Below are 24,969 nucleotides of genomic sequence, written 5' to 3' on the forward strand. Positions count from 1 at the left end.
CAAGACTAGAAATATTTAGGGCAAAAACAGGGTTTTCTCCTCAGAGTCAGAATAACAAGTTTGAGCTTTATATGGTGAGTGAGCATCAGGCAACCACTAGAGGAGGTATCTTTAGATAGGGGTAACAGAGTGTTCTCAGATTAATATGGCACAGTGAGCTGGAGGAAGGGATGGTGGGGGCAAAATATGTACTACGTAAATCCAGCATGAGAAGAAAAGCGCTTAAGTTTGGAAGATAACAGTAGTAATACAAGGAGATCTAAAAGTCATTTAAAAGAAAAATCCATGGAACTCAGTATTGGATTGGATAAGGGAATAAATGGTAAAGGCTGAATCAAAATATTTCAAGAATCTAATTTAATTAGGATACTTAGGAAAGAGAACTGTATAATAGGAAAAATATTTACAAAGAAGCTTATAAATATGAGATAACTAAAACATAAACATTTTAAAGCCACTTGTTTAAGGCCCAGATGTTGGTCACAGAAAGAGAACCCAAGTTTCTTAAATGCTGCCTTGGCCTTTAAATCAATTGACTATACTAATTTTGCATATCATCATGTAGGAATTCATTTTAAAAATAAAGATGGCAGCATCAATGCATGCATACACACATATACACATTAAGCAAACAAACAAAAAGACTGGAAAGATATGCAACAGAAAATTTATAGATGTTTTCAATTAGAATTGTACTTGATTTTTCATTTCTCCTTTACCTGTGGCTCCCCCACCCCAATTTTTTCAATTTGACTGAATATAGACTATTTTTGTAGCTAGGAAAGAAAGTATTAAAAAGTTTACACGAGTATTCCCATTCTATGTAATTCTACATTTGCTTCCTACACTATAAAGTTAATTCTGAGATTTCTCTTCGTTTCCAAAAGAACCTATATATGGCCTGGCTGTGTAGCTCAGTGGTTGTGCATTGACCCTGAACCAAGAGGTCACCAGTTCAATTCCCAGTCAGGGCATATGCCCAGGTTGCAGGCTTGATTCCCATTAGGGATGTTTCTATTTCTCTATCCCTCTCCCTTCCTCTAAAAAAAAATCAATAAAAACATATTTAAGCCCTGGCTGGTTTGGCTCAGTGGATAAAACGTTGGCCTGCGGACTAAAGAGTCCATGGTTCGATTCTGGCCAAGGACACATGCCTGGATTGTGGGCATGCAGGAGGCAGCCAATCAATGATTCTCATCATTGATGATTCTCTCTCTCTCCCTTCCTCTCTGAAATCAATAAAAAATGAAAAAAAATGAAAAAAAACATACTTAAAAGAAAAAAAGAACCTATATATGTCTCTCCATAGGTGACCTTGTTGCCTAAGTGAATATCTAACTGTTCACACTGATGAGAAAGAAGGATACTTACCTTCATAATCTCTTATTGAATCTTCTGTCCGGACTCCAGCCATGTTATACTGGCTGCTCACAGACTGAGAAAGCATTCCTTCTAATCTCTCCAATGTGGCCTGGCCTTCAGCCGTTAAGTGGGATAATCCTTCTTCATAGGTGTAAAATGTAGGGATGTCCCCTTGCCCTTGTTCTAAACAAATAAAAGACTTTTTAGCTATTATAACACAATGAGGGGAAGAATAAATACTCAATAATGAATGCATTTACTGAAGACAAGGCACAGTGAAAAAAGACTTCCAGGAAAATACTTTTCAAGATTCATTTAACACATACATATAGGCCATCTGTTGGAAAAGAGAGATCAAGAAAATGCCCATCTAGAATGAGAAGGGATTACAAGAGATAGTGAGTCATGAAACAGCAATTCCCAAAGAATCAAATGTCCAGGGACTAGAAGGAAAAGAGGGTGTTCCTGAGGCCAGATGGTCTTATGTTATTCAAAGGTAGAAAATATATAGATGAGTGCAAATTAATTTGCCATTAATTGGCACTGAAGGTTTTTTCCTTATTCAAATAGATGCTCCTTTTAAAAAAAATAGAAATTCTGAAAAATGCAAAAAGGATTTTTAAGAAAGAAGCATCCAAAAAAATCTTAGCTAAGATGAGGATATGTTTAGATATCCTATCTAATAAAAGAGTAATATGCAAATATCACTCCAACACACAAGATGGCCACCCCCATGTGGACACAAGATGGCTGGCAGGGGAAGGCAGTTGTGGGTGTTCAGGCCTCCAGGGGAGGGCAGTTGGGGGGAACCAGGCCTGCAGGGGAGAACAGTTAGGGGCAATTGGGCTGGCAGAGGAGGGCAGTTAGGAGCAATCGGGCCGGCAGGGGAGGGCAGTTAGGGGCGACCAGGCTTGCAGGGGAGAATAGTTAGGGGCAACCAGGACAGCAGGAGAGGGCAGTTAGGGGCAATTGGGCTGGCAGGGGAGCAGTTAGGCATTGATCAGGCTGGCAGGGGAGTGGTTAGGGGGTAATCAGACTGACAGGCAGAAGTGGTTAGGGGCAATCAGGTAGGCAGGCAAGCCAGCAGTCCTGGATTGTGAGGGATCCCAGATTGGAGAGGGTGCAGGCTGGGCTGAGGGACACACACACACACACACACACACACACACACACCTGTGCATGAATTTCGTGCACCGGGCCTCTATATAAAAGAAAATGCCGCCCCCCTGAGTGGGACCCCATAGTAACTCCTGTGTGGGGGGTCCCTGGACTTGCCCCAGCCCTACCCTCTCCTTCGGCCATGTTGATGGCAGCGGCAGAGAAGACAGGACCTTGCAGCCCATTTCTCATTGGAGAGGAAAACATGTCACCTGGCTTTGCGGAGAAGGTTCCACCTTATGCTCATAGTACATTATCTTTACCATGTGCTAGGATATCACTTAAAAGGACAAACAATCGAGAGAATCGAAGATGGCGGCATAGGTAAACACCGGAGACTGCCGCCGTGGACAACCACTTCAAAAATACAACTAAAAGTCGGAGCGGACATCAACCAGAACCACGGGAAGGCTGGCTGAGGAGAGTCTCTTCAACTAGAAGCAAAAACAACAGCATTCCGACGCTCAGCGGAGGCGCAGTGTGGAAAATTTAAAGGTACGGCGGTGCGGTGGTGAGGGTGCGCGCGCAAAGCGGGCTGGCGGCTGAGGGCGCGATTGTCGTTTTCACTCAGGAGCGAGTCTCAGACTCTGGGCTACAGATCCGGGCGAGTCTCTAGGGACCCAGACTCAAACGGGAGAAGCGGGACTGTCTGGCTACGGCCCCTCCGAGGTTTGCAGCGATTGCTGGGACAGAGAGGCAGAGCCCCTGGGGACGGACTGAGAGCGGCCATAGCTGCTCCCTCCCCCCCGCCCTGTTGAGCCCGCCCCGCCCAAACCCTGCTCAGAGCCATTTGCCGATCGCCTCAGGCAAGGGCTGGACGAGCGCCTCCCCTGAGGACTGAAGTTTTCCCACAGCTGATTTCCACCACCAGTCGGCCTGGTGGTCAAATCCCTCTAGTGTTAACTACAACAATTAAGGCTTGGCTAGAACAAGACTGCGCACAGAGACCACAAGGGGGTGCACCAAGAAAGCATAAAAGATGCGGAGACAAAAAAAACATGACAGAAATGGAGGATATGGAGCTAAGAATCGCAATTTTGAGGGCTTGCCATAAATTTGTGCAGAGCCTCACGAAAACTAATGAGACCCTCGATGCTACGATAAAGAAATTAGAAAGTAAGCATACACGGACTGAAATAAAGAATATTATACCCAATAGCAGACCAGAGGAGTGCAAGAATCAAACCAAAGATTCGACAAAAAACACCCAATTGGAAAAGCATAATGAAAAAAGAATCCGAAAGTGTGAAGATAGTGTAAGGAGCCTCTGGGACAGCTTTAAGCGGACTAATATCAGAGTCATTGGAGTCCCAGAAGATGAGAGACAGCAAGATATTGAAAACCTATTTCAAGAAATAATGGCAGAAAACTTCCCCCACCTGGAGAAAGAAATGGACTTACAGGTCCAAGAAGCGCAGAGAACCCCAAACAAAAGGAATCCAAAGAGGACCACACCAAGACACATCATCATTAAAATGCCAAGAGCAAAAGACAAAGAGAAAATCTTAAAAGCAGCAAGAGAAAGAGGCTCAATTACCTACAAGGGAATACCCATACGACTGTCAGCTGATTTCTCAACAGAAACTTTGCAGGCCAGAAGGGAATGGCAAGAAATATTCAAAGTGCTGAATACCAAGAACCTACAACCAAGATTACTTTATCCAGCAAAGCTATCATTCAGAATTGAAGGTCAGATAAAGAGCTTCACAGATAAGGAAAAACTAAAGGAGTTCATCACCGCCAAACCAGTATTATATGAAATGCTGAAAGGTATCCTTTAAGAAGAGGAAGAAGAAGAAAAAGGTAAAGATACAAATTATGAACAACAAATATGCATCTATCAACAAATGAATCTAAGAATCAAGTGAATAAATAACCTGATGTACAGAATGAACTGGTGACTATAATGAATCAGGGACATAGAAAGGGAATGGACTGACTATTCTTGGGGGGGAAAGGGGAATGGGAGATTCGGGAAGAGACTGGACAAAAATCATGCACCTATGGATGAACTCAGTGGGTGGGGAGTGAGGGTGGAGGGTGGAGTGGGAGCTGGAAGGAGGGGAGTTATGGGGGGAAAAAAGAGGAACAAATAATCTGAACAATAAAGATTTAAAAAAAAAAAAGGACAAACAATCTAAAATACTTGAATGAGCTTGTATTATAACAATATTATTGAGAGTATCTGCTTTCCAGGCTGAAGTGATTCATTATTCTAGTCTGCTTTAGTCCTTTGTAATTTGTGGTAATTATGCTTTTCTTTTTAATACAAAAAATGTATAAAAATAAAAACTTGAAAAGGCAAAAAAAAAGAAAGAAAATGCCAGAAATTAGCTTGTCTCAGGCCAAGAAGTAAACATTCATGGAGGAAAGGGTTTTGCATAGCCAGACTGGTGCACAGGTAGAGACCATGGGGAAAAGAGAATAGCAGGCATCTCGAGTCACAAGACTCTCTCTACCAAGCTACTGACTGCATTCTGGTCTGAAGAAGGGGAAATACCTTTAAATAAATAAGGCCTGTTCTGGGAAAAAGTAACTTTGGCAGTGAATTGTCTAAAGGGATGTGTTAAATAAAAATGTAGATGATACAGGTTTTAAGTGATAAAGGAAGAAATTTTGTTCCCTGGTAGCAGCTACATCAACTTAAAAAGACTCTCCTGACTACCCACGTTCCTAGCTACCATTTTCTTTCCTTCTACTGATCTCTATCCATTCTTTTCACCCTAATAATCTCTATTTTTCCCATCTAGCTTGGAAAGCCCATAAATTTTTCCATTTTGGCGTAGACATGAATTATGGCATTCACTTTCATTATAATAGAATATTATACTGGTATTTATCAGAGATATAAAGATTTATGGCCTGACCAACATGGCTCAGTGGTTGAGCATCAACCAGAAGGTCACAGTTTGATTAATGGTAGGGGCTCAATCCTGTGTCGGGCGTGCAGGAGGCAGTTGATCAATGGTTCTCTCTCATCACTGATGTTTCTCTCTCCCTCTCCCTTCCTCTCTGAAATCAATAAAAATACATTTTTAAAAAATCTATAATCCTACCCCCTACTACAAATAAATGCTTAAAATGAAAGACACACACACAAACACTTTAAAAAAACTTATTTCACTAACCATGTGCTTCCACATCATATTCTTCTCCATCGTAATCATCTGAATCTTCATCCTCAGGATCTGGATGCAAAGCCTGGCATTCACACATTGCAGTGAACATTGCCTCCACTGAACAAGAAAATTAAATTATAATTAATATTTCTTCCTGGCCAATGTGCAATTAAAATTTAATTAAATAACAGTGCAAATAAATGTAATGGGTAAACAAGAGGTATGCTAGGGTCACAATATTCACAAAACCTGCCAAATTCAAGGTGAATCAATCTTGAAAAGTGCTTGGCAGTTATGTCACAAAATAGTAAGAGTTCATTTCAAGATATTATTGATTTCTTCATGCCTGGTTGGACTTTCTGAGGAAAAGAGTCAGAGAATCCTGGTCAGACTGCTAGTATCAGAGTGAAGCCCCTCACCGATAAAAGGGCTTATCCTGACATCTCCCACTTTGGAACTGCCATGACTCCTCTGCCCTCCATCTGGTGAGATTCAATCATAAATTATGTTTCACAGTTTATACAAATAACCAGGTCCCTCCATTCACAAAGCACACGAAAGAATACAGTGGCTACTATACATTCACTCTTTTTTATTCCCATTCTGTGTAATTGTACATTTGCTTCTTATACTATAAAGTTAATTCACTATCTTTATTATAATGAATGTATAGATATCTGGATCTCAATGATATTATAGATGCTAAAATGAAGAAAAAGCAGACGGAGGTAATGAGGGTAAAAGTAAAAGTGTGTGTGTCAATGGGGAATACCTGGTATGTAAGGAGAAAAGAATCAATTCTATAGAACACTCACATGCTGATTTATCACTAGGCACAAATCTAAATTCAGCAATAGGTTCAACATCATCATCACTGTCTTCCTCTTCTTCATCAGTAACAGATTCTTTTGATTCTTCTATAAAGGGGATAAGAATAACTTTTTAATGATGTTGCTTGTTTTGGAAAAAAGCCTAAAAGAATTTCTTAAAGGATGCTTATTGATCTATCTAAATACTACAATTTCAATTTTTACTTCAAATTACAAGAACACAGTTATTTTATAACTAAAAAACACTCTGGGATAGTCTCTCTGGCCTAGTCACCCGTACTTCACTGAGCCCTAGGGATTCCAAGTCCCCTCGGGGTGATGAAACTCAGTCAGGCCTCTAATAGGTACAGTTTTCCAATGTCATCAAAAACAACCTACAGATGAGAATCGAAGCCCATAAAAGTTAACTGACCCAACAGATAAGTTAACAAAGTCTGTACGCAAGAAAAAATACAAACAGTACATACACATGCTGCTGATGGAAGTGGAAATTGCTACAACCACTCTGGAAATGCTATTACCCAGCAATTCCTGGTCTAAATACATATTGTGTGCACAAGGAGTTTGTACATAAATGTATGTTTATTAAAGTACTATATGTTGCCCAGACGATGTAGCTCAATGGTTGAGCATTGACCTATGAACTAGAAGGTCAAGGTTCGATTCCTGGTCAGGGCACTTGGGCTCAATATCCCCAGTGTGGGGTATGCAGGAGGCAGCTGATTAATGACTCTCATCACTGATGTCTCTATCTCTCTCTTCCTCTTTATTCCTCTCTGAAATCAATAAAAAATAAATTAATAAAATGAACAAATGTAATTTATATGTATCAAAATATATTTTAAAAGATAATCATCCAACAACTATATTGTACACCTAAAACTAATACAAAATAATGTTGAATGTACACTGTAATTGAAAAGTAAAATTTAAAAAATCATTTAAAAAGCCCTGGCTGGTGTGGCTCAGTTGCTTGGAGCATTGTCCTGTACACCAAAAGGTGGCGGGTTCAATTTCCAGTTGGAGCACATACGGGAGGCAACTAATTGATGTTTTTCTCTCTCACTTGCTCCCTCCCATTCTCTAAAATCAATAAAAAGCATATCCTCGAGAAAAAAAATAAAATATAAATAAAAAATAAAATATAGCCCTGACCGGTTTGGCTCAGTGGATAGAGCGTCGGCCTGCAGACTCAAGGGTCCCAGGTTCGGTTCCAGTCAAGGGCATGTACCTTGGTTGCGGGCACATTCCCAGTAGGGGGTGTGCAGAAGCCAGCTGATCGATGTTTCTCTCTCATCGATGTTTCTAGCTCTCTAACCCCCTCCCTTCCTCTCTGTAAAAAAATCAATATATATAAAAAAATAATAAAATAAAACAGTGAAAAAGGTAGTTGCAGAATATACATAATGCTACTTACATTAAAACTTCAAACATAAAACCAAATCATTATGCTGCTTAAAGGTATATATTCAGTAAAAATCTAAAAGCATAGACAGGAAAGACACATACCATCTTTAGAATAACATTTAATTCCAGAGACAGAGAGTAAAGAATGAAATGAAAAAGGACACAAAAGAAATTTCAACAGTATTCATGTACTTTTATCTGAAACACTAGAATAACTATGAAAAATGTTATAATTAATGCTGGATATTAAATAATGAAAAATTTTTATTACTCTGTCAACTTTTCAGTGTTTTAATTACTTCATAAGGGGAAAAGAGTCAACAAAATACTTAAATAGACTCCCAAAACATAAAACATGTTTAAAACCAATTAAGATTCTCCATGCAAATGAAGATAAGGTGAAAAGGTATTCTTATATACTACTATTCAAAGTATATATTGATAGAAGCTTTCTGGAAAGCAATATGACTATATGTTAAGAGCTTTAAAAATGTTTATTACCTTTCATGTAACAATTCTACTCATAGGAATCAATTATAGGGAGATATCTACTAAATTTTTAACTTTTATTTTTGTAAGTCATACAAGCTTACTGTAGAATGAAAAAGGATAAGCAAAAAGGGAAAAATATTTAAATGGCCACTACTGTTTTAAATAACCAATTAAATAGAACTTTTTCTGCCCTGTTTCTGTTATATATTGTTAAATATAATATACATATCCTCCAGAAACAACTTAAACAATACAAAATATTAGAGAACTTTAAATAATTATAAAAAGTTAAATACTATAGTACTACCAAACATTTCAATGCATTTTAACAAAATGAGCCCTGGCTGGCGTGGCTTGGTCGATTAGAGCGTCGTCCAGTACACCGAAGAGTGATGGGTTCCATTCCTGGTTGGGGCACATACCCGGGTTGTGGATTCAATTCCCGGTCAGGGCGCCGTGTGCAGGAGGCGGCCGATCGATGTTTCCCTCTCACATCAATGTTTCTCTCTCTCTTTCTCTCTCTCCCTTCCTCTCTCTAAAATAAATAAAAAGCATATCCTCGGGTGAGGGGGAAAAATGGTATCACACTGTAATTATTATTCTATAACTAAATTAACATCATTTTTTAACTTGTAAAAACAATACATGCTGGTAATAAGATAATTGAAATAGTCTATCTAGATGGTACAACCCTAGTTCTCTCTCTAGACAAACATACTATTAAGTTTCTTTTATACAGGGATGGGCAAAAGTAGGTTTAGTTGTAATACAAATAATACAATAATTAATAAATAGTAATACAAGAATAAAATCTGTGTTTTGCATACTCACAACTGTAAACCTACTTTTGGCAACCCTGTATCCTTAGGAATCTGCCTTAGGGCAATAAATAGAAATGTAATAAAGTATTTTTACAAATAATGACCATGACCAACACTCATCATCACAGTAGTGGCTGCCATACTTGCAGTCTTTTTGAATATTTCTAAATTGTCAACAATGGCAATGAATTTTTAGTTATTTTAAAAATCATCTAATGTCCTTAACAATAATCTGATGGTCCATCTTAAAAAGGGCTCTGGTCTGTAGCTCAGTTGGTTAGAGTATTGTCCCAAGGCTGTGGGTTCTATCCCCAGTCAGGGCACATACAAGAATCAACCAATGAATGCATAAATAAGTGGAAAACAAATCGATGTTTCTCCTTTCCTTTCTCTCTCTAAAATCAATAAATAAAAAAACCAAATTTTAATTAACAATTTTTAAAAAATAAAGAGGATATGGAGGAAAGCCAAAAAGAAAAAAAGTCTGGAGCTTAGAGAATCAGGATGAAAGGAACAAAATTTGGGGAAATAGGATCCAAGCATGTGTAACTTATGAGAAGAGTGGAATTCCAGAAAAAAAGAACTGGAGAATCACTGAAATAAATGTAATCCAAGTAAGACAGAAAAGTCCTAACTCCATCAATTTCAAGAAAATAATTATAGCCCGGCCGACATAGCTCAGTGGTTGAACGTTGACCTATGAACCAGGAGGTCACGGTTTGATTCCTGGTCAAGGCACACGCCCAAGTTGCCTGCTTGAACTCCCATGTGGGAGGTGCAGGAGGCAGCCAATCAATGATTCTCTCTCATCATTGATGTTTCTATCTCTCCCTCTCAAAAATCAATAAAGATATTTTAAAAGAAAATAATTTTAGAGCAAATACTTTCAATGCCTACCCCAGCACTAGCCGTTTTGGCTCAGTAGATAGAGCATTGGCCTGTGGACTGAAGAGTCCTGGGTTTGATTCGGGTCAAGAGCATATGCCCAGGTTGATCCCAGTGGAGGGAGTGCAGACGGACACCTATCAATGATTCTCTCTCATCATTGATGTCTCTCTCTCGCTCTCCTTCTTCTCTGAAATCAATATTATACATATATTTTAAAGGACCTTAATAAAAAAAAAAAAAAGCCTACCCAAGCCTACTGAATCCTTACTTCCAAGTTTGGGACTCCCAACATCTGCATTTTTTAACAAGAGTCCCAGGTTTCTAATGTGCAGCCAGGTTTAAGATCTAATGAGTACTACAATCTCCTGATTTTTCTGGATGAAAGTGGGGTGCAGAGCCCTCACCGGTTTGGTTCAGAGGATAGAGCAGTTGGCCTGCAGATTGAAGGGTCCTGGGTTCGATTCCCGTCAGGGGCACATACCTAGGTTACAGGCTCTTCCCTGGCCCAGGCCCTGGTCTGGGCTCGTGTAGGAGGCAACCTATTGATGTGTTTCTCTCACACTGATATTTCTCTCTGTCTTTCCTTCTCTCTTCCGCTCTCTCTAGAAATCAAGGAAAAATATCTTCAGGTGAAGATTAAAAAGTAAACAAATTAGCCCTAACCGGTTTGGCTCAGTGGATAGAGCGTCGTCCTGTGGACTGAAAGGTCCCAGGTTCAATTCCAGTCAAAAGCATGTACCTTGGTTGTGGGCACATCCCCAGTAAGAGGTGTGCAGGAGGCAGTTGATCGATGTTTCTCTCTCATCGATGTTTCTAACTCTGTATCCCTCTTCCTTCTTCTCTGTAAAAAAAAAAAAATCAATAAAATATGTATATATTTTTTAAAAGTAAACAAATTAATTAAAAAATAAAAAAGGAAATTGGGGTGCAGAGATGAAAATGATTTGCCTACCAAGTTAATGAGTCTTCTTATTCAGTGTGCTTTTCTCTTTATCTAGTTTTATTCAAGCTAGGTTTATTTGAACCCTACCTCTTCAACCTTATTTTTTGCCGTTCACCAATTGCAGTGCTCTACATTATTTATGGGCATTTCACATCAGCATTTGGAATTGACAAAGGTACCGCTAAGGTTTCCCAATTCTATGAATGAATGAATGAATGAATGCCTTTAAACTAAACATGATACCTAGTAATCTGGGTTATGAAATCACAGTTGCATTTACTTAGATGGAAAGTAAACTTTGTGTCCAATACCTCATTTGGAAGTCTTACTACAACCCAAAGTCTTTTACTTTTCCTTACCCTCTCTTTCAAACTCAACTAGATTTTTATCTCTCTTTGGACCCTTTCCAATGGCACTGAAATCTTTTTTTTTTTTTTTTTTTTTTTTTTAAATATATTTTATTGATTTTTCACAGAGAGGAAGGGAGAGAGATAGAGAGAGTTAGAAACATCGATGAGTGAGAAACATCAATCAGCTGCCTCCTGCACATCCCCCACCGGGGATATGCCCGCAACCCAGGCACATGCCCCTGACCGGAACCGAACCCGGGACCTCTCAGTCCGCAGGCTGACGCTCTATCCACTGAGCCAAACCGGTTTCGGCGGCACTGAAATCTTATAACAAAAATATTTTCAAATAGCTGAATCAGTCATTACCACTTAATGAGGCCAAACATGCCAAAAGCCCTAAAAACTACTAAATAATTGGTGTCATACTAAATATAAATGGTCATCTTATATCTGAAATTATATTAAACCCCCCAAATAAAGGAGCAATAGAGTTCAATAGGCAAACTTATCGGACTGTCTTTTATACATTATTTCAAAGAAAAGCAGCCCATTACTTAAAAGCAAGTTTACTAAAGGTGTAACAAATGTCCTCCAATCCCAAAGTTCTGTACTTTCACACACAAAAATGAACATATTAAACTAACACAATATAGTGTACCAACATCTTACTTTTTATCTTGTGCCTAACTTGTTTCTCATTGAGAATTCCAATTTTTTAAATTGATGTGTTGTTGTTTTTTTGAGAGAGAGGAAGTGGTAGAGAGAGAGAAACACGGTGATTCGTTATTCCACTTACTCATGCCTTCATTGGCTGCTTCCTGTATGTGACCTGACCATAGATCAAACCTGCAACCTCGGGACAACACATTAGCCAACTGAGCTATCTCTTCAGAGCTCGTTCAGAATTCTTACAACTCATAGTTTACAGCCTAAAGAATTGATTTTTTAATCTTTCTTACTCCATCTTTTTCAACCTTACTAGATTTTTATGAATCCTGGTAGTTCTCTTCAACAGCAAAATATGGGAATCTTGTATCGCATGGTTTCTCAATCCTGACACTACTGACATTTGAACTGAATAATTCTTTGATGTGGAAGGCTGTCTTTTATTGTAGCATGTTTAGCAGCATCCCTGATTTCTAACTTCTAGATGCCAGTAGCACTACTCTCCACTCCAGTCATGATAATCAAAATGTCACTGCTAAGTGTAGGGGGAGGGCAACATTATTCCCATTGATAATAAAACAAAACAAATCAGGTTCTATCATAAACTCTTGGAAGCACAAAATATACTGATCCAAGCTTGCAAGGGTGCCAAATATAAATGCCTTTACAGAGAGAAAGAAAATAAACAGTTAAACCCAAGAGGAAAAATTAGAACTATAAATCCATAATAACTGAACAATTCTAAATGCAAGCATACAGAAAAAAGGCAATGTCCAACTTATTTTACTGTGCTGAAATTTTGCTTAAGAAACTATTATCCAAAATCGGCCAATGGCTTGAACCATTGATTATGATCAAAGATTGCTTTTAAATATGTAATATTTTACCAAAGGCAGCTCAAGATTACCTTAGCCCTTGGCTGAATGCATAAATAAGTAGAACAACAAATCAATTTCTCTCTCTCCACCCTCCCCAAATCAATAAAAAAAAATTAAAAATATGATTAAATTACCACACATACCTTCAAATTTGGCATTCACCATAACATATAAATGCTCTCGTGGATAGGCATTTAGGTCCCTGGACACTGCATGCAAACTAATGGTGGGGTATTCCAGTGAGAATCCCAATCCAGAGCCATCTAACCAAGACAGGCGGCTGAAAAACATGTTTTAAGTAGATTATTTCAAGCAATTAAATCCTAATTTAACCTCCTGAAATTTATAAAGGTTCAGCTTAGACATAACAGTATCAAACTTTTTATGCATAACAGTATCAAGCTTACTATTTAAAAATATTCCTAAAATAAGAAAATTCAGTAGCAGGAATTGAATTTAAGACCAATTCTGTTATTGTCTCTTTTTCTCCAGCTAACATTTCAGGTAAATTTGAAATGCAATTTTTCTTAATTCACATATGTGTTTCCATGCCCTTATGCTTGCTCTTATTTGGAAGGTCTTCAGGCACCTTCTTTGCTTTTGCAAATCATCTTCATTTGGTTAAGTCCCAGCTCCTCCTTGAGTCTTCACTCCAGTTACGTGAGTTTATAATGATTTCTTCTTTTTCTAAGTTGCACTTATGCCCAATAATATACCATTTAGCATTTAACTTTATGATAATGAATCTGGTACATACCCTCACCCAAATGTGAGCTACCAGAGAAACTGTCATATTCTTTATTTAATGTTCTTCAAAACCACTAGCACAGTGCTCAGCATGTAAGAATGAAATAAATACTCGGGAATCACTCATTTCTCCACTAATCCTACATTAAATGATATACACATGAAATGGCTATAATCATACTTACCACAAGTTATAAAATAATTATCACACTGAAAGACAGACTTTATTAAGACTTTCATTTACTTTGAAGCTTTAAGAGAAAGCCACAGATAATAAGCAAGGTAATAGTTTTAAGCTCAAAAGTAGTCAAATGCAAATATTTTATTGGTATAGAAAGGAAACATAGCCCTAGCTGGTTTGGCTCAGTAGATAGAGTATCGGCCCGCAGACTGAAATGCCCTGGGTTCAATTCCAGTCAAGGGCACATGCCCAGCTTGAGGGCTTAAGCCCCAGTGAATCAATGATTCTCTCTCATCATTGATGTTTCTCTCTCTCCCTCTCCCTTCCTCTCTGAAATCAATAAAAATATCTAAAATAAAAAAAAAAGTTAATGCAATATAGTGGTTACAAAGGGCTAGAGGGAAATACAGTGGCTGCTAATGGGTGTTGATTTCTTTAGGAGGAAATGAAAATATTCTAAAATTGATTGTGATAATGGCTTACCAACTCTGTATATTGATTAAAAACCACTGAATTGGGAGGAACCAAGATGGTGGCATAGGTAAACACCTGAAATTGCTGCCTCGCACAACCACATCAAAACTACAACTAAAAGACAAACGGATATCATCCAGAACCACAGGAAGGCTGGCTGAGTGGAAGTTATACAGCTAGAAGGAAAGAGAAAAGTGCACTGAGACTGGGAGGAGGTGAGGAGGTGCAGCATTGCGGAGAAACTATGCAGGCCAGAAGGGAGTGGCAAGAAATATTCAAAGTGATAAACAGCAAGAACCTACAACCAAGATTACTCTACCCAGCAAAGCTATCATTTAGAATTGAAGGTCAGATAAAGAGCTTCACAGATAAGAACAAGCTAAAGGAGTTCAGGGCCAAATCAGTATTATATGAAATGCTGAAGGGTATTCTTTAAGAAGAGGAAGAAGAAAAAGGTAAAGATAAAAATTATGAACAACAAAGTGACAACAAATACATATCTATCAACAAGTGAATCTAAAAATCAAGTGAATAAAAAATCTGACGAACAGAATAAACTGGTGAATAGAATAGAATCAGGGGCATAGAAAGGGAGTGGACTGACAATTCTCGGGGGGAAGGGAGTGTGGAGGGTTCGGGAAGAGACTGGACAAAAATCATACACCTACGGATGAGGACAGTGCGGGGAGGTAAGGGCATGTGGTGGGGTGGGAACCGGGTGGAAGGGAGCTATGGGGAAAAAAAAGAGGAACAACTGTAATAATCTGAACAATAAAGATTAAAAAAAACCCACACTGAATTGTATACTTTAAATGTACAATGATGAATTGAATGTTACATGAATTACAGTATCTCAATAAAGTTATTTTAAAAAGAAGTTAAGACAATATAACCCCTGTATCATTCTATTTTCTATACAATTTTAACAAGTCTGGTTTTCTAATTTGTAACCAAGCAAAAAACAGATACAATAAGAGAAGCTAGGACTCCCTTGGACAGGAACAATGACAGTGCAGCAGTCAGCTCATTCATATTCAATGTAAGGAGAGGTTAAACACATTTCAGTGCCTCTAAAGGAAATCAATGTCTAACAGTATAAGTGTATAACACATGATGACCCTTATCAAAACTTAAGGCAGAATTAGATTGTGATAAAAATTGTACAACTCTGTAAGTACACTAAAATGTAATAAATTGTACACTTAGAAAAGCAAAAACATAAAAAAGTACATACTATCATTTGGAAAGATTTTCATTGAACATGCTTATTTAAAAAAGGAAATGTGGGAGGCTTAAAGTAATCAATCTTAAGGAGCTTAAAGTGGTAAAAGCTCTAGAAATGATTTTTCAGAATAACTCATCCCATTAGTCCTATGGAAATGGATTTTATTATTGCAATTAGATTGTGCGTGCTACATGTGCCTTTCCTGGCCACTGCTTTTGTCTTACTGTGGAAATGAAATGGTTATATGTCACAGATGTATAGCCAGTCCCTTACTAAAAGTACTATTATTTTAAGCAAACACTTTAAAAGGGGCATTCCGAATGTGGGCATCCAAAACTTCAAATATCCAGAGCCATAAAACTTACTTTAATGACTCAATATGGAGATGGAAAAACTGAAATACTATAAACATAGACTCAGTGCCTACCAAATTATGGCCTTGACTTTAAAAAGCACATCATAATTGTTCTGTAGTTTCCTACTGCTGGCAGGACACAAATGCTGCCTCAGCGGAGCATCACTCGCAGAGCTCTTATAATCTTATATATGGATGTAGATCATATACTCTACAGAGCAGAAGCAAGTTCCACTTAAAAGCATCATTTACTCTGTCATTAAGTTCTGATTTTGTCATCTCTTTATGTATTCTAGAAGAAATGCCCTCCAAAACCAAGAAATCAAATTAACTATACCCAGTCCCAAAGAAAGCATGAGTCACAAAAGAAAAAAAAAAGAATTAGAAAGCCAATAAACATGCAGAAGAATGTTTTGCTAATTTACAATGCTTTTGCACAATATGATCAGTGTCCTTTATTCCTGGCATGGGGTGAAAAACAGGACAGGAAGTAAGAAAGGTCTTGAATTTGAGTTGGTTTATTTGGTTTTACACTAATTTTGGATTAAGACATGCCGGGAGCCGGTCCATCCTTGCTGTTTCAAGGGACTTGGCATATATGGCATACTGTTCTTAATATGTTTGCTCACCTTCTTGGCGCTATGTGTTTTAACCAAGGTCACTTCTCCGAGAAAGGTTGTTTTCCCAGGTAGGGATTTTCCCCTGAAGTTAGGGAGGGGATAAAACCCCTTAACTAAGTGCCAGGCGGGTAGTTAATCACTTTAACTACAAACAATCATGCTTGAGCTACATAATCTTTACTCCCTGGAATGGAGATAAGAAACGCCCTAACTTTTGGAATAGAAATTGATAGGATTAAAATCAACTGGTATAAATACAGATGTAACAAGACAGCAGAAGACAGAACCTAGAGACAGGACTTGGCTGGAGATCCTATACAGAACCTAGAGAGAGAACCTAGGGAGAGAACATGGCAAAAGATCCTGGACAGAACCTGGCTACAGAACTTTGCTGAAGAACCTAGACAGAACATGGCAAAAGAACCTGGCGACTGAACCTGGCTGGAGAATTTGGAAACCCTGGCTGGAGAACCTAGCAAGAGAACATGGTTACAGAACTTGGCTGGAGATCCTGGCTAGAGAACCCAACTCTGCTGATGAACTGAACACTGCCTTCATGTCATTCCTTCTTCGCCAACTCTGTCCACTCCTTGGGGAACCCCTGGACCCGCTGGGGTTGGACCCCAGCAAAGACATAAAACACATTACTTCTAAGTTTATATTACCTTTTAATTCTTTTAAATTCTCGTTCAAGAATATGCTTATTGATTTGAGGGGAGGAGGGGCCCTAATCGGGGATCGAACCCACAACCTAGGTATGTGCTCTGAGAAATGAATCTGCAAACTTTCGGTATATGGGATGACACCAACCAACTGAGCCACCCAGCCAGGACAAAATTACCTTTTTAATTTAATTACCTATTTTCTTTTACCTGTTTCAAATTATCTACTTTTGAATAATTCAAGCCTTTATTCCAGTGGTTCTCAACCTTCTGGCCCTTTAAATACAGTTCCTCATGTTGTGACCCAACCATAAAATTGTTTTCGTTGCTACTTCCCAACTGTAATGTTGCTACTGTTATGAATCATAATGTAAATATCTGATATGCAGGATGGTCTTAGGTGACCCCCGTGAAAGGGTCGTTCGACCGCCAAAAGTGTCGCGACCCAAAGGTTGAGAACCACTGCTCTATTCCCTTTCTTATTTGGCTAAAATGTCAACTTCCTATGAAAACTAAGCTTAGAAAATAAACCTGAGAATTCTAAATCTCTCAATATATATCTGAGAAACTATATTTACCTAAAACCAAATCAGACCCTACCCTCTTTGCCTCCTAAAGCAGTTCCCCCAAACCCTTTGCGCTATAAGCCAAGCTCATGAACATGCTTTATTATTTTCCCTCTTTCTCCCTCATTCCTCAAATAAAGAACTGCTCGATTGTGTGTACTATATGTATTCATATGTGTATGTGTGTGTGTGTGTGTGTGTGTGTAAATGCTTTTTAAAATATATTATATTGTGATTTTAAGTATATACTTTGTTAAAACAATACTAGTGACCCAGTGCAGGGATTCGTGCACATAGAACAGAAATTAATTATAAGAAAAATTCATGCAGTAATTACATTACTGTAAAAAATTACATGTCAAAATAGTATATATAATATAGTATAAAATTGAAACACGCATGCAATTGGCACCAATGAGAGCTTTATATGTATCGTGCATGTGCGAGTCAATGCTTACTTATAAATTGCCAATGGGATCATATGTACCAGCAGGTTGGTCACCTAGCCTTTTATATCTATAACTAGAGGCCCACTGCACCAGTGGGAATTCATGCACCAGTGGGGACCCTCAGCCTAGCCTGCGGGATCGGGCTAAAACTGGCTCTCCAACATCCCCTGAGGATTGCGAGAGGGAGCAAGCCAGGCCAAGGGACCTCACCGGTGCACGATCAGGACCAGGGAGGGACATGAGAGATTGACCAGCCGGGGAGGGACCGCAGGAGGGCTCCAGGGCGTGTCCTGGCTGTCTCACTCAGTCCCAATTGGCCAGACCCCAACAGCAACCTAACCTACTGGTCGGAGCATCTGCCCCCTGGTGGTCAGTGCACGTCATAGTGACTTGTCTACTGGTTGACTGTCTCCCTCGGTGGTCAGTGCACATCATAGCAAGTGGTTGAGCGGCCTTAGCATATCATTAGCATATTACACTTTGATTGGTTGAATGGATGACCGGATGAATGGACACTCAGCATGTCAGGCTTTTATTATATAGGACAATAAAAATGTAATATACTAATTAGACTGGACAGCTGGACAACCTTCCAGATGAAGTTGGGGCTGTGAGGACCAAGCCCCTTGCACAATTTCATGCATCGGGCCTCTAGTATATAGATATAAAATACACATACATATACATATAGATAGATCCTGGAACAATAGTTTCTCACCCTTACCTCTCAGCATCCTGCTTCTTCTAATTAGAACATTTCCCCCTTTCCCCATCTCGTTCCCCTAGATAACTGCTAATACTCATTTGTCACTTCCTCTAGGAAGCCTTCCCAGTTTGTTGAGAGCTTGATTCTATCAAGACTTGGAAATGCCATGCAGGAAAGAAGAAAATGGGAAAAGAGACTAACAATGAGTAAAGAGGGGTGAACAGAGGTATCCAAGGTACTGGTGATGTTGTATTTTAGCCTGGACAGTAGATACACATGTTAGTTTAATTATAATTCTTTAAACCATAGATATTTAACTTACATTCTTTGTGTGTGTGTGTGTGTGTGTGTATATGTATATGTATATATATTTTTCTTTACAAAAATATTTTCTTCTAATAGTAATTTTTTTTAAATGTTTTTATTGATTTTAGAGAGGAAGAGAGAGATAGAAACATCAATAGAAACATCAATAGGCTGCCTCCTGCACACTCCCTACCTGCCCAGGCATGTACTCTGACCAGGACTTGAATCTGCAACCTTTTGGTGCATGGGATGACACTCAACTGAGTCACACTGGCCAGGGAACAAAACTATTTTTTTAAAGAAAAGTAAATGCCCTAGCTGATTTGGTTCAGTGGATAGAACATCAACCTGCGGACTGAAAGGTCCTGGGTTCGATTCTGGTCAAGGACACATGCCCGGGTTGCAAGCTCGAGCCCCAGTAGGGGCATGCAGGAGGCAGCCGGTCAATGATTCTCTCTCACCATTGATGTTTCTATCTCTTTCTCCCTCTCCCTTCCTCTCTAAAATCAATAAAAAATGTATTTACAAAAAAAGTAAAAAATTTGTTAATAAAAAGTTGAAATAAAATTTTTTTAAACAGTTAAGAATTTCGAAGGACTTGTACTTCCTGAATGTGATAACTGTATTGTGGTTATACAGGAGAATGTCCTTGTTCTTGGGAAAAAACACTAAAGTATTTACAGGTCAAGTAACAACATGTCTGCAAGTCTCAAATAGTTCAAAAAAAAAAGGAGAGATACACATGGCAAAATGTTAACAACGGAAAAATCTTTGTGAAGGGTTTGTCTATGGGCATTAACAATGTAAGTCTTCTTTAGGTTTAAAATTTTTCAAAATGAAAAAGCATGTATAGAGCCTCCCCCCAAAAAAGGGTGATGTTATAGAAAGAGCCAATGTACAGAAATGAAAAGAACTATGTAGGGAATGGGAACACATCTGTGCTCCACTTTCCACCACTTAAAAGGCACTGCTCTCTCAAGATCACTGAAGGTCTCCTTGCCAACACCCAACAGGTGCTTTTCAGGTTTTACTGACCGTCCTCTCCTAATGCAGATGTGCCCCCAAGGTCCGATCCTTGGCCCTGTTCTCTTTGGGGTATCTAATCTATTCCCAAGAGTATATGCTAACACTTACACTAATGATTTCCAAATCTCTCTCTGTGATACCACTCTCTGAAGATACGTACACACATTTTTGTGTCTAACTAATCCCCACAGTTCAAAGCAAACCCATTACCTGCAGCTCAGTCCAAATTTGTTTTTCCTCTCATCCATATTTCTTATCTCAGTGACTGGCCAAAAGCCACATTGTTCAATGCCTAGATTTCTCTCTAAACCAAGGGTTTTGTTTTTTTTTTTTACATTTTTTTGTGTCCTCTGGGGTCGGCAGAATTTTGGCCTCCCTGACTTTCATTCTTGGGAGTTAAGACTGTGACTACATAGTTATTTGGTAAAAAAAAAAAAAAAAAAAAAAAAAGGCCCTGACCGGTTTGGCTCAGTGGATAGAGCATCGGCCTTCGGACTGAAGGGTCCCAGGTTCGATTCCGGTCAAGGGCACGTACCTTGGTTGGGGGCACATACCCAGTGGGGGGTGTGCAGGAGGCAGCTGATCGATGTTTCTCTCTCATCGATGTTTCTAACTCTCTATCCCTCTCCCTTCCTCTCTGTAAAAAATCAATAAAATATATATTTTTTTAAAAAGGAGTTTGTGGGTGTCATTAAAGTTTCTAATCCGTTGACAATAAATATGGAGATTCTCCTATTTACGTGTGTTTGTCCAATGTAATCACGGGGGCTCTTAAAAGCAGAGACTTTTCTCTGGCCAAAGTGAGGCAGCAGAAGAGAATGTCCGAAAGATCTGAAGGGCAGTAAGGACTCCAGGTTTCATTGTGGGCTTGATGACGAATGGAAGCGCACGTCCAGGCAAACGGGGGCCTTCGTTCTACAACCGCAGTGTTCAGAACCTGCCCGGCTGTGAAAATACAAAGTGCCTCCGGATGCCAAACAAAAGGGCTTTTCCCTCCAGCAAGGGAAAGGCGGGCCAGGCCCGGAGAGGGAGGGGTCCGGTCCCCCTGGATGTGACCCAGCCTGCGTGGGGTGGAGGGTGCCCCTCTCCCAAGCCCACACCTACAGAAGAAGAATCAGGTCCTTCACCAAACTTGCAAAGTGTTCCACAACCATCTCTAACCCTGCATGACCTGCCCAGGGCAACATCGCCCGCATCCGTTCGTCGGGAAAGACGGGCAGGCACGTCGACGACCCTAACTCAGGCTCTGAAAACTCAAAAGCTTAAAAACGACATCTTGAGTCAAGGGCAACGCACGCACCAGTCCTCCGGTAAACAGGAGGCTGAACGGCATCATTCATGAGAACTCCGTCTGAAGGAGAGAGAAAGGGAAGCTCCAGAGGAGAAGGTACGACAACCATCGAGCAGCGTCTCCCAGCACAGGCGTCGCCGCGGCCACACGGAGCCCGCCCCGCTCCCAGCAGCCCCCGAGGTGGCCGCCTCGCCCCGCTCCTCCGCACCAGGTGGCGCGCAGGGGCAGCCCCCGGGACCAGGGCGCCTACCTCTCAGCGATGTAAAGAGTGCCGGTGCCCAGGCCCTTCCCGTTCAGCACCGCCTCGGTATCGGGCTGCTGCTGCCGGAGCCCCTCAGCCGACCCGGGTGGCGGGAAACTCTTGAGGAAGCTCATGGCGGTACTGAGGGCCAAGATACAGACCGAAAGGGAGCTGAAGCGCAGCGAGACCCAGCTCACCGCGTCCCGCCCCGGAAGCGATGGCAATTGCCCCGGAAGAGCAACTTCGTCGGTACCGGACCTGAACACCATAGAGACGAGACGCTCTAGCCAGCGCTCGGAAGCCTGGGAAGGCCGGGCCGGGTTTGTCACGTGGGTCCCAAACCCCTCCCCGTCTGCATTTCTAAGGCGCCAGGCTGGGAATAAGGGACCATTCTCCCTCACATCCTACTTCAGGGTCGGCACAGCACCCCTGTGAGAGAGGAAACACAAAGAATTATAAATCCTTTTTTCTACAAAAAGGGAAACGGAGGCCTGAGACATAGCGTCCCTTGCCTGAGGATGCACAGGAAGTAGAGACCACACTGAACCGGAGGTCAGAGGTCTCCTAACTGGGTTCCAGGCTCTTCCCACCTGAACGCGCTGCTTTCCAGCGTGTTCACTTCTCCTCTCCCGGCTGTGGCCGTCAGTCTTCTAGGTCCTGACGCCGCCCTGGTAACTCCGTGTCTCAAGGAGGCAAATGAACCCGAAGAGGCAATCAGCTCTGGGTCAAGTGCTGGATACGTCTGTAAGGAACTGGGGTGTCGAAGGGAAAGAATCCACCAGATGTTGAACTGCTTTACTCCTGGGCACTGAAGAGCAAAGTAATAAGAGCCATGAAAACCTTAAGTGGTCCTAATAGTAGCGAAAGGTAACCAAGTGTTATGCGCCAGACATTGTTCTCGGCTCTCTACCTGTGTTATTTCTTCATTTCCTCTTTATGACAGCCATATGAGAAAGTTATTGCTGCCGTTTTACAGAGGAGAGGCCCAAGGCATTAAATTCAAGAGCAGGAGTTTAAGCCATGGCCGGTTAGCTCGGCCGGTTAGAGCCTCACGGTTGCGGGTTCCATCCCAGGTCAGGGGACGTACAAGAATCAACCCATGAATGCATAACTAAGTGGAATAACAAATCAATGCCACCCCTCTCTCTGTCAATAAGAAACACACACACACACACACACAAAACCCAAGAGCTTAGCCATGAAAGACCTAGTGGAATTCAAGTCAGTCAGTCTCTCTAGGCATCACTTATTTATCTATAAAATCAGTGTGTTCATTCCGATGCTGTTGGACTATTGTGGCTGGGGGATGGGAGGTCTGCAGTTTTGTCTCTATCCTTTGAAGAGTTAAAGGAATTTTAGATTTTTAAATTGGGGTTATTTTGTTGGGAGTGAGACTGGAGAAGGGGCATTCAGAGCAGGGAGAGTGTTGCAGTGTTGTTGCCATATTATACAGGTGAGAGACTGGCAGTAAAACAGGGACAGATTCTAGAGCTATCCAAAGGTAAAATCCTCAGGAGCTGGAGACAGACTGGGGGGAAGTGGTGGGGAAGGTGAAGATGGGGATGGATGAAGAGAGAAGTCAACGATTATTCCTTAATTTCCAGCCTAAGTGAACAGATTCTGACTCATTTCTCCAAGATGGAGAATTCAGGGGGAGGAGTAGGCTTTGAAAGTAACTAACCAATTGAATATCAATGACTAATTTGAAGGTTTCCATGGGACATCTATATATAGTTGGCCATTTAGTAAAACAGCTAACAACCTAAAAATGAAATCAAGAAAAAAATCCAGCCCTATCCTGTTTGGCTCAGTGGATAGAGTGTTGGCCTACAGACTGAAGGTCCTGGGTTTGATGCTAATCAAGGGCATATGCCCAAGTTGTGGACTTGATCCTCAGTAGGGAGCGTGCAGGAGGCAGTTGATCAATGATTCTCTCTCATCATTGATGTTTCTATCTCTCTTTTGCTCTCTGAAATCAATTAAAAATGCATTCTTAAAAAGAAAATAATTCCATTTTAATGCCATCAAAATAAATAAACTACATAAGAATATATTTACCAAAGGAAAACCACATAACATTCTTGCAAAAATTAAAGAATAGCTAAAATAAAAGGAAAAGACAGCTCATGTTCATTGATTGGGAGACTTACTATTGTTAAGAATCCAATATTCCCCCAAATGATCTGTTAGGGGCAAAAATGGAATATTGGGGACTAGCTATAGTTATAAGAAATATTAACCATGCTCTGTTAACCATGATTATCTTGTTCTGATTAAAGAAAGGATATTCTAATCCGGCTGGGAGTTGTACATCCCTGTGACCTGGGAGTTCACCTTGGAATGTGGTCCATTCTTAATTAAGAATTGCCCATTATTGAGTTTTACCAAACATTCAAGGAAGAACTAAAACCTATCCTCCTCAGACTACTACAAAAAATTCAAGAGGAAGGAACACTTCCAAGCTCATTCTATGAAGCCAGGATCACCCTAATACCAAAACCAGGTAAAGACAACACAATGAAAGAGAACTACAGGCCAATATCCCTCATGAACATAGATGCCAAAATCCTCAACAAAATCTTAGCAAATCGGATCCAGCAGTACATCAGAAAGATCATACACCATGACCAAGTAGGATTTATCTCAGGGATGCAAGGATGGTACAATATCAGCAAATCAATAAACGTGATACATCACATAAACAAATTGAAAGAAAAAAACCACATGGTCATATCAATTGATGCAGAAAAAGCATTTGACAAAATCCAACACCCATTTTTGATAAAAACTCTCAGCAAGGTGGGAGTAGAAGGATCATACCTCAACATAATAAAAGCCATATATGACAGGCCCACAGCCAACATCATACTCAATGGACAAAGCTAACACCATTTCCCCTAAGAACAGGAACAAGACAGGGATGCCCACTCTCACCACTCCTGTTCAACATAGTCCTGGAAGTATTAGCCATTGCAATTAGACAAGAAGAAGAAATAAAAGGCATCCAAATTGGAAAAGAGGAAGTAAAACTGTCCTTATTTGCAGACGACATGATATTATACATACAAAACCCTAGAGACTCCATCAAAAAACTACTAGACTTAATACATGAATTTGGCAATGTAGCAGGATACAAAATTAACCCCAAGAAATCTGAGGCATTTCTATACACCAATAGTGAACTTTCAGAAAGAGAGATTATAAAA

At 40.2% G+C, this 24,969-nt stretch overlaps 1 protein-coding gene across 2 annotated transcripts in view; it reads right to left on the reverse strand.

The window, feature by feature from the left end:
- CLNS1A (chloride nucleotide-sensitive channel 1A) overlaps positions 1-21,964 on the reverse strand; it is a 32,580-nt gene extending 10,616 nt beyond the window's left edge. Inside the window, exons 1-6 of one of the 2 annotated variants that reach the window (XM_070425681.1) lie at positions 21,773-21,964; positions 13,058-13,194; positions 10,817-10,918; positions 6,455-6,556; positions 5,649-5,756; positions 1,372-1,545 (exon numbers count right to left, since the gene is read on the reverse strand). In XM_070425681.1, the coding sequence (XP_070281782.1) occupies positions 1,372-1,545; positions 5,649-5,756; positions 6,455-6,556; positions 10,817-10,918; positions 13,058-13,194; positions 21,773-21,897 (748 nt within the window). In that variant the 5' untranslated portion in view covers positions 21,898-21,964. The remainder of the gene's footprint in view (positions 1-1,371; positions 1,546-5,648; positions 5,757-6,454; positions 6,557-10,816; positions 10,919-13,057; positions 13,195-21,772) is intronic. The other variant, XM_070425682.1, reaches the window with a different exon arrangement.
- Positions 21,965-24,969: the final 3,005 nt, after the last annotated feature.

Source organism: Myotis yumanensis, unplaced genomic scaffold, assembly GCF_028538775.1.
Source record: "Myotis yumanensis isolate MYYU_CA2020_CCGP unplaced genomic scaffold, mMyoYum1.0.hap1 SCAF_10, whole genome shotgun sequence".
Taxonomy (NCBI): Eukaryota; Metazoa; Chordata; class Mammalia; order Chiroptera; family Vespertilionidae; genus Myotis; species Myotis yumanensis.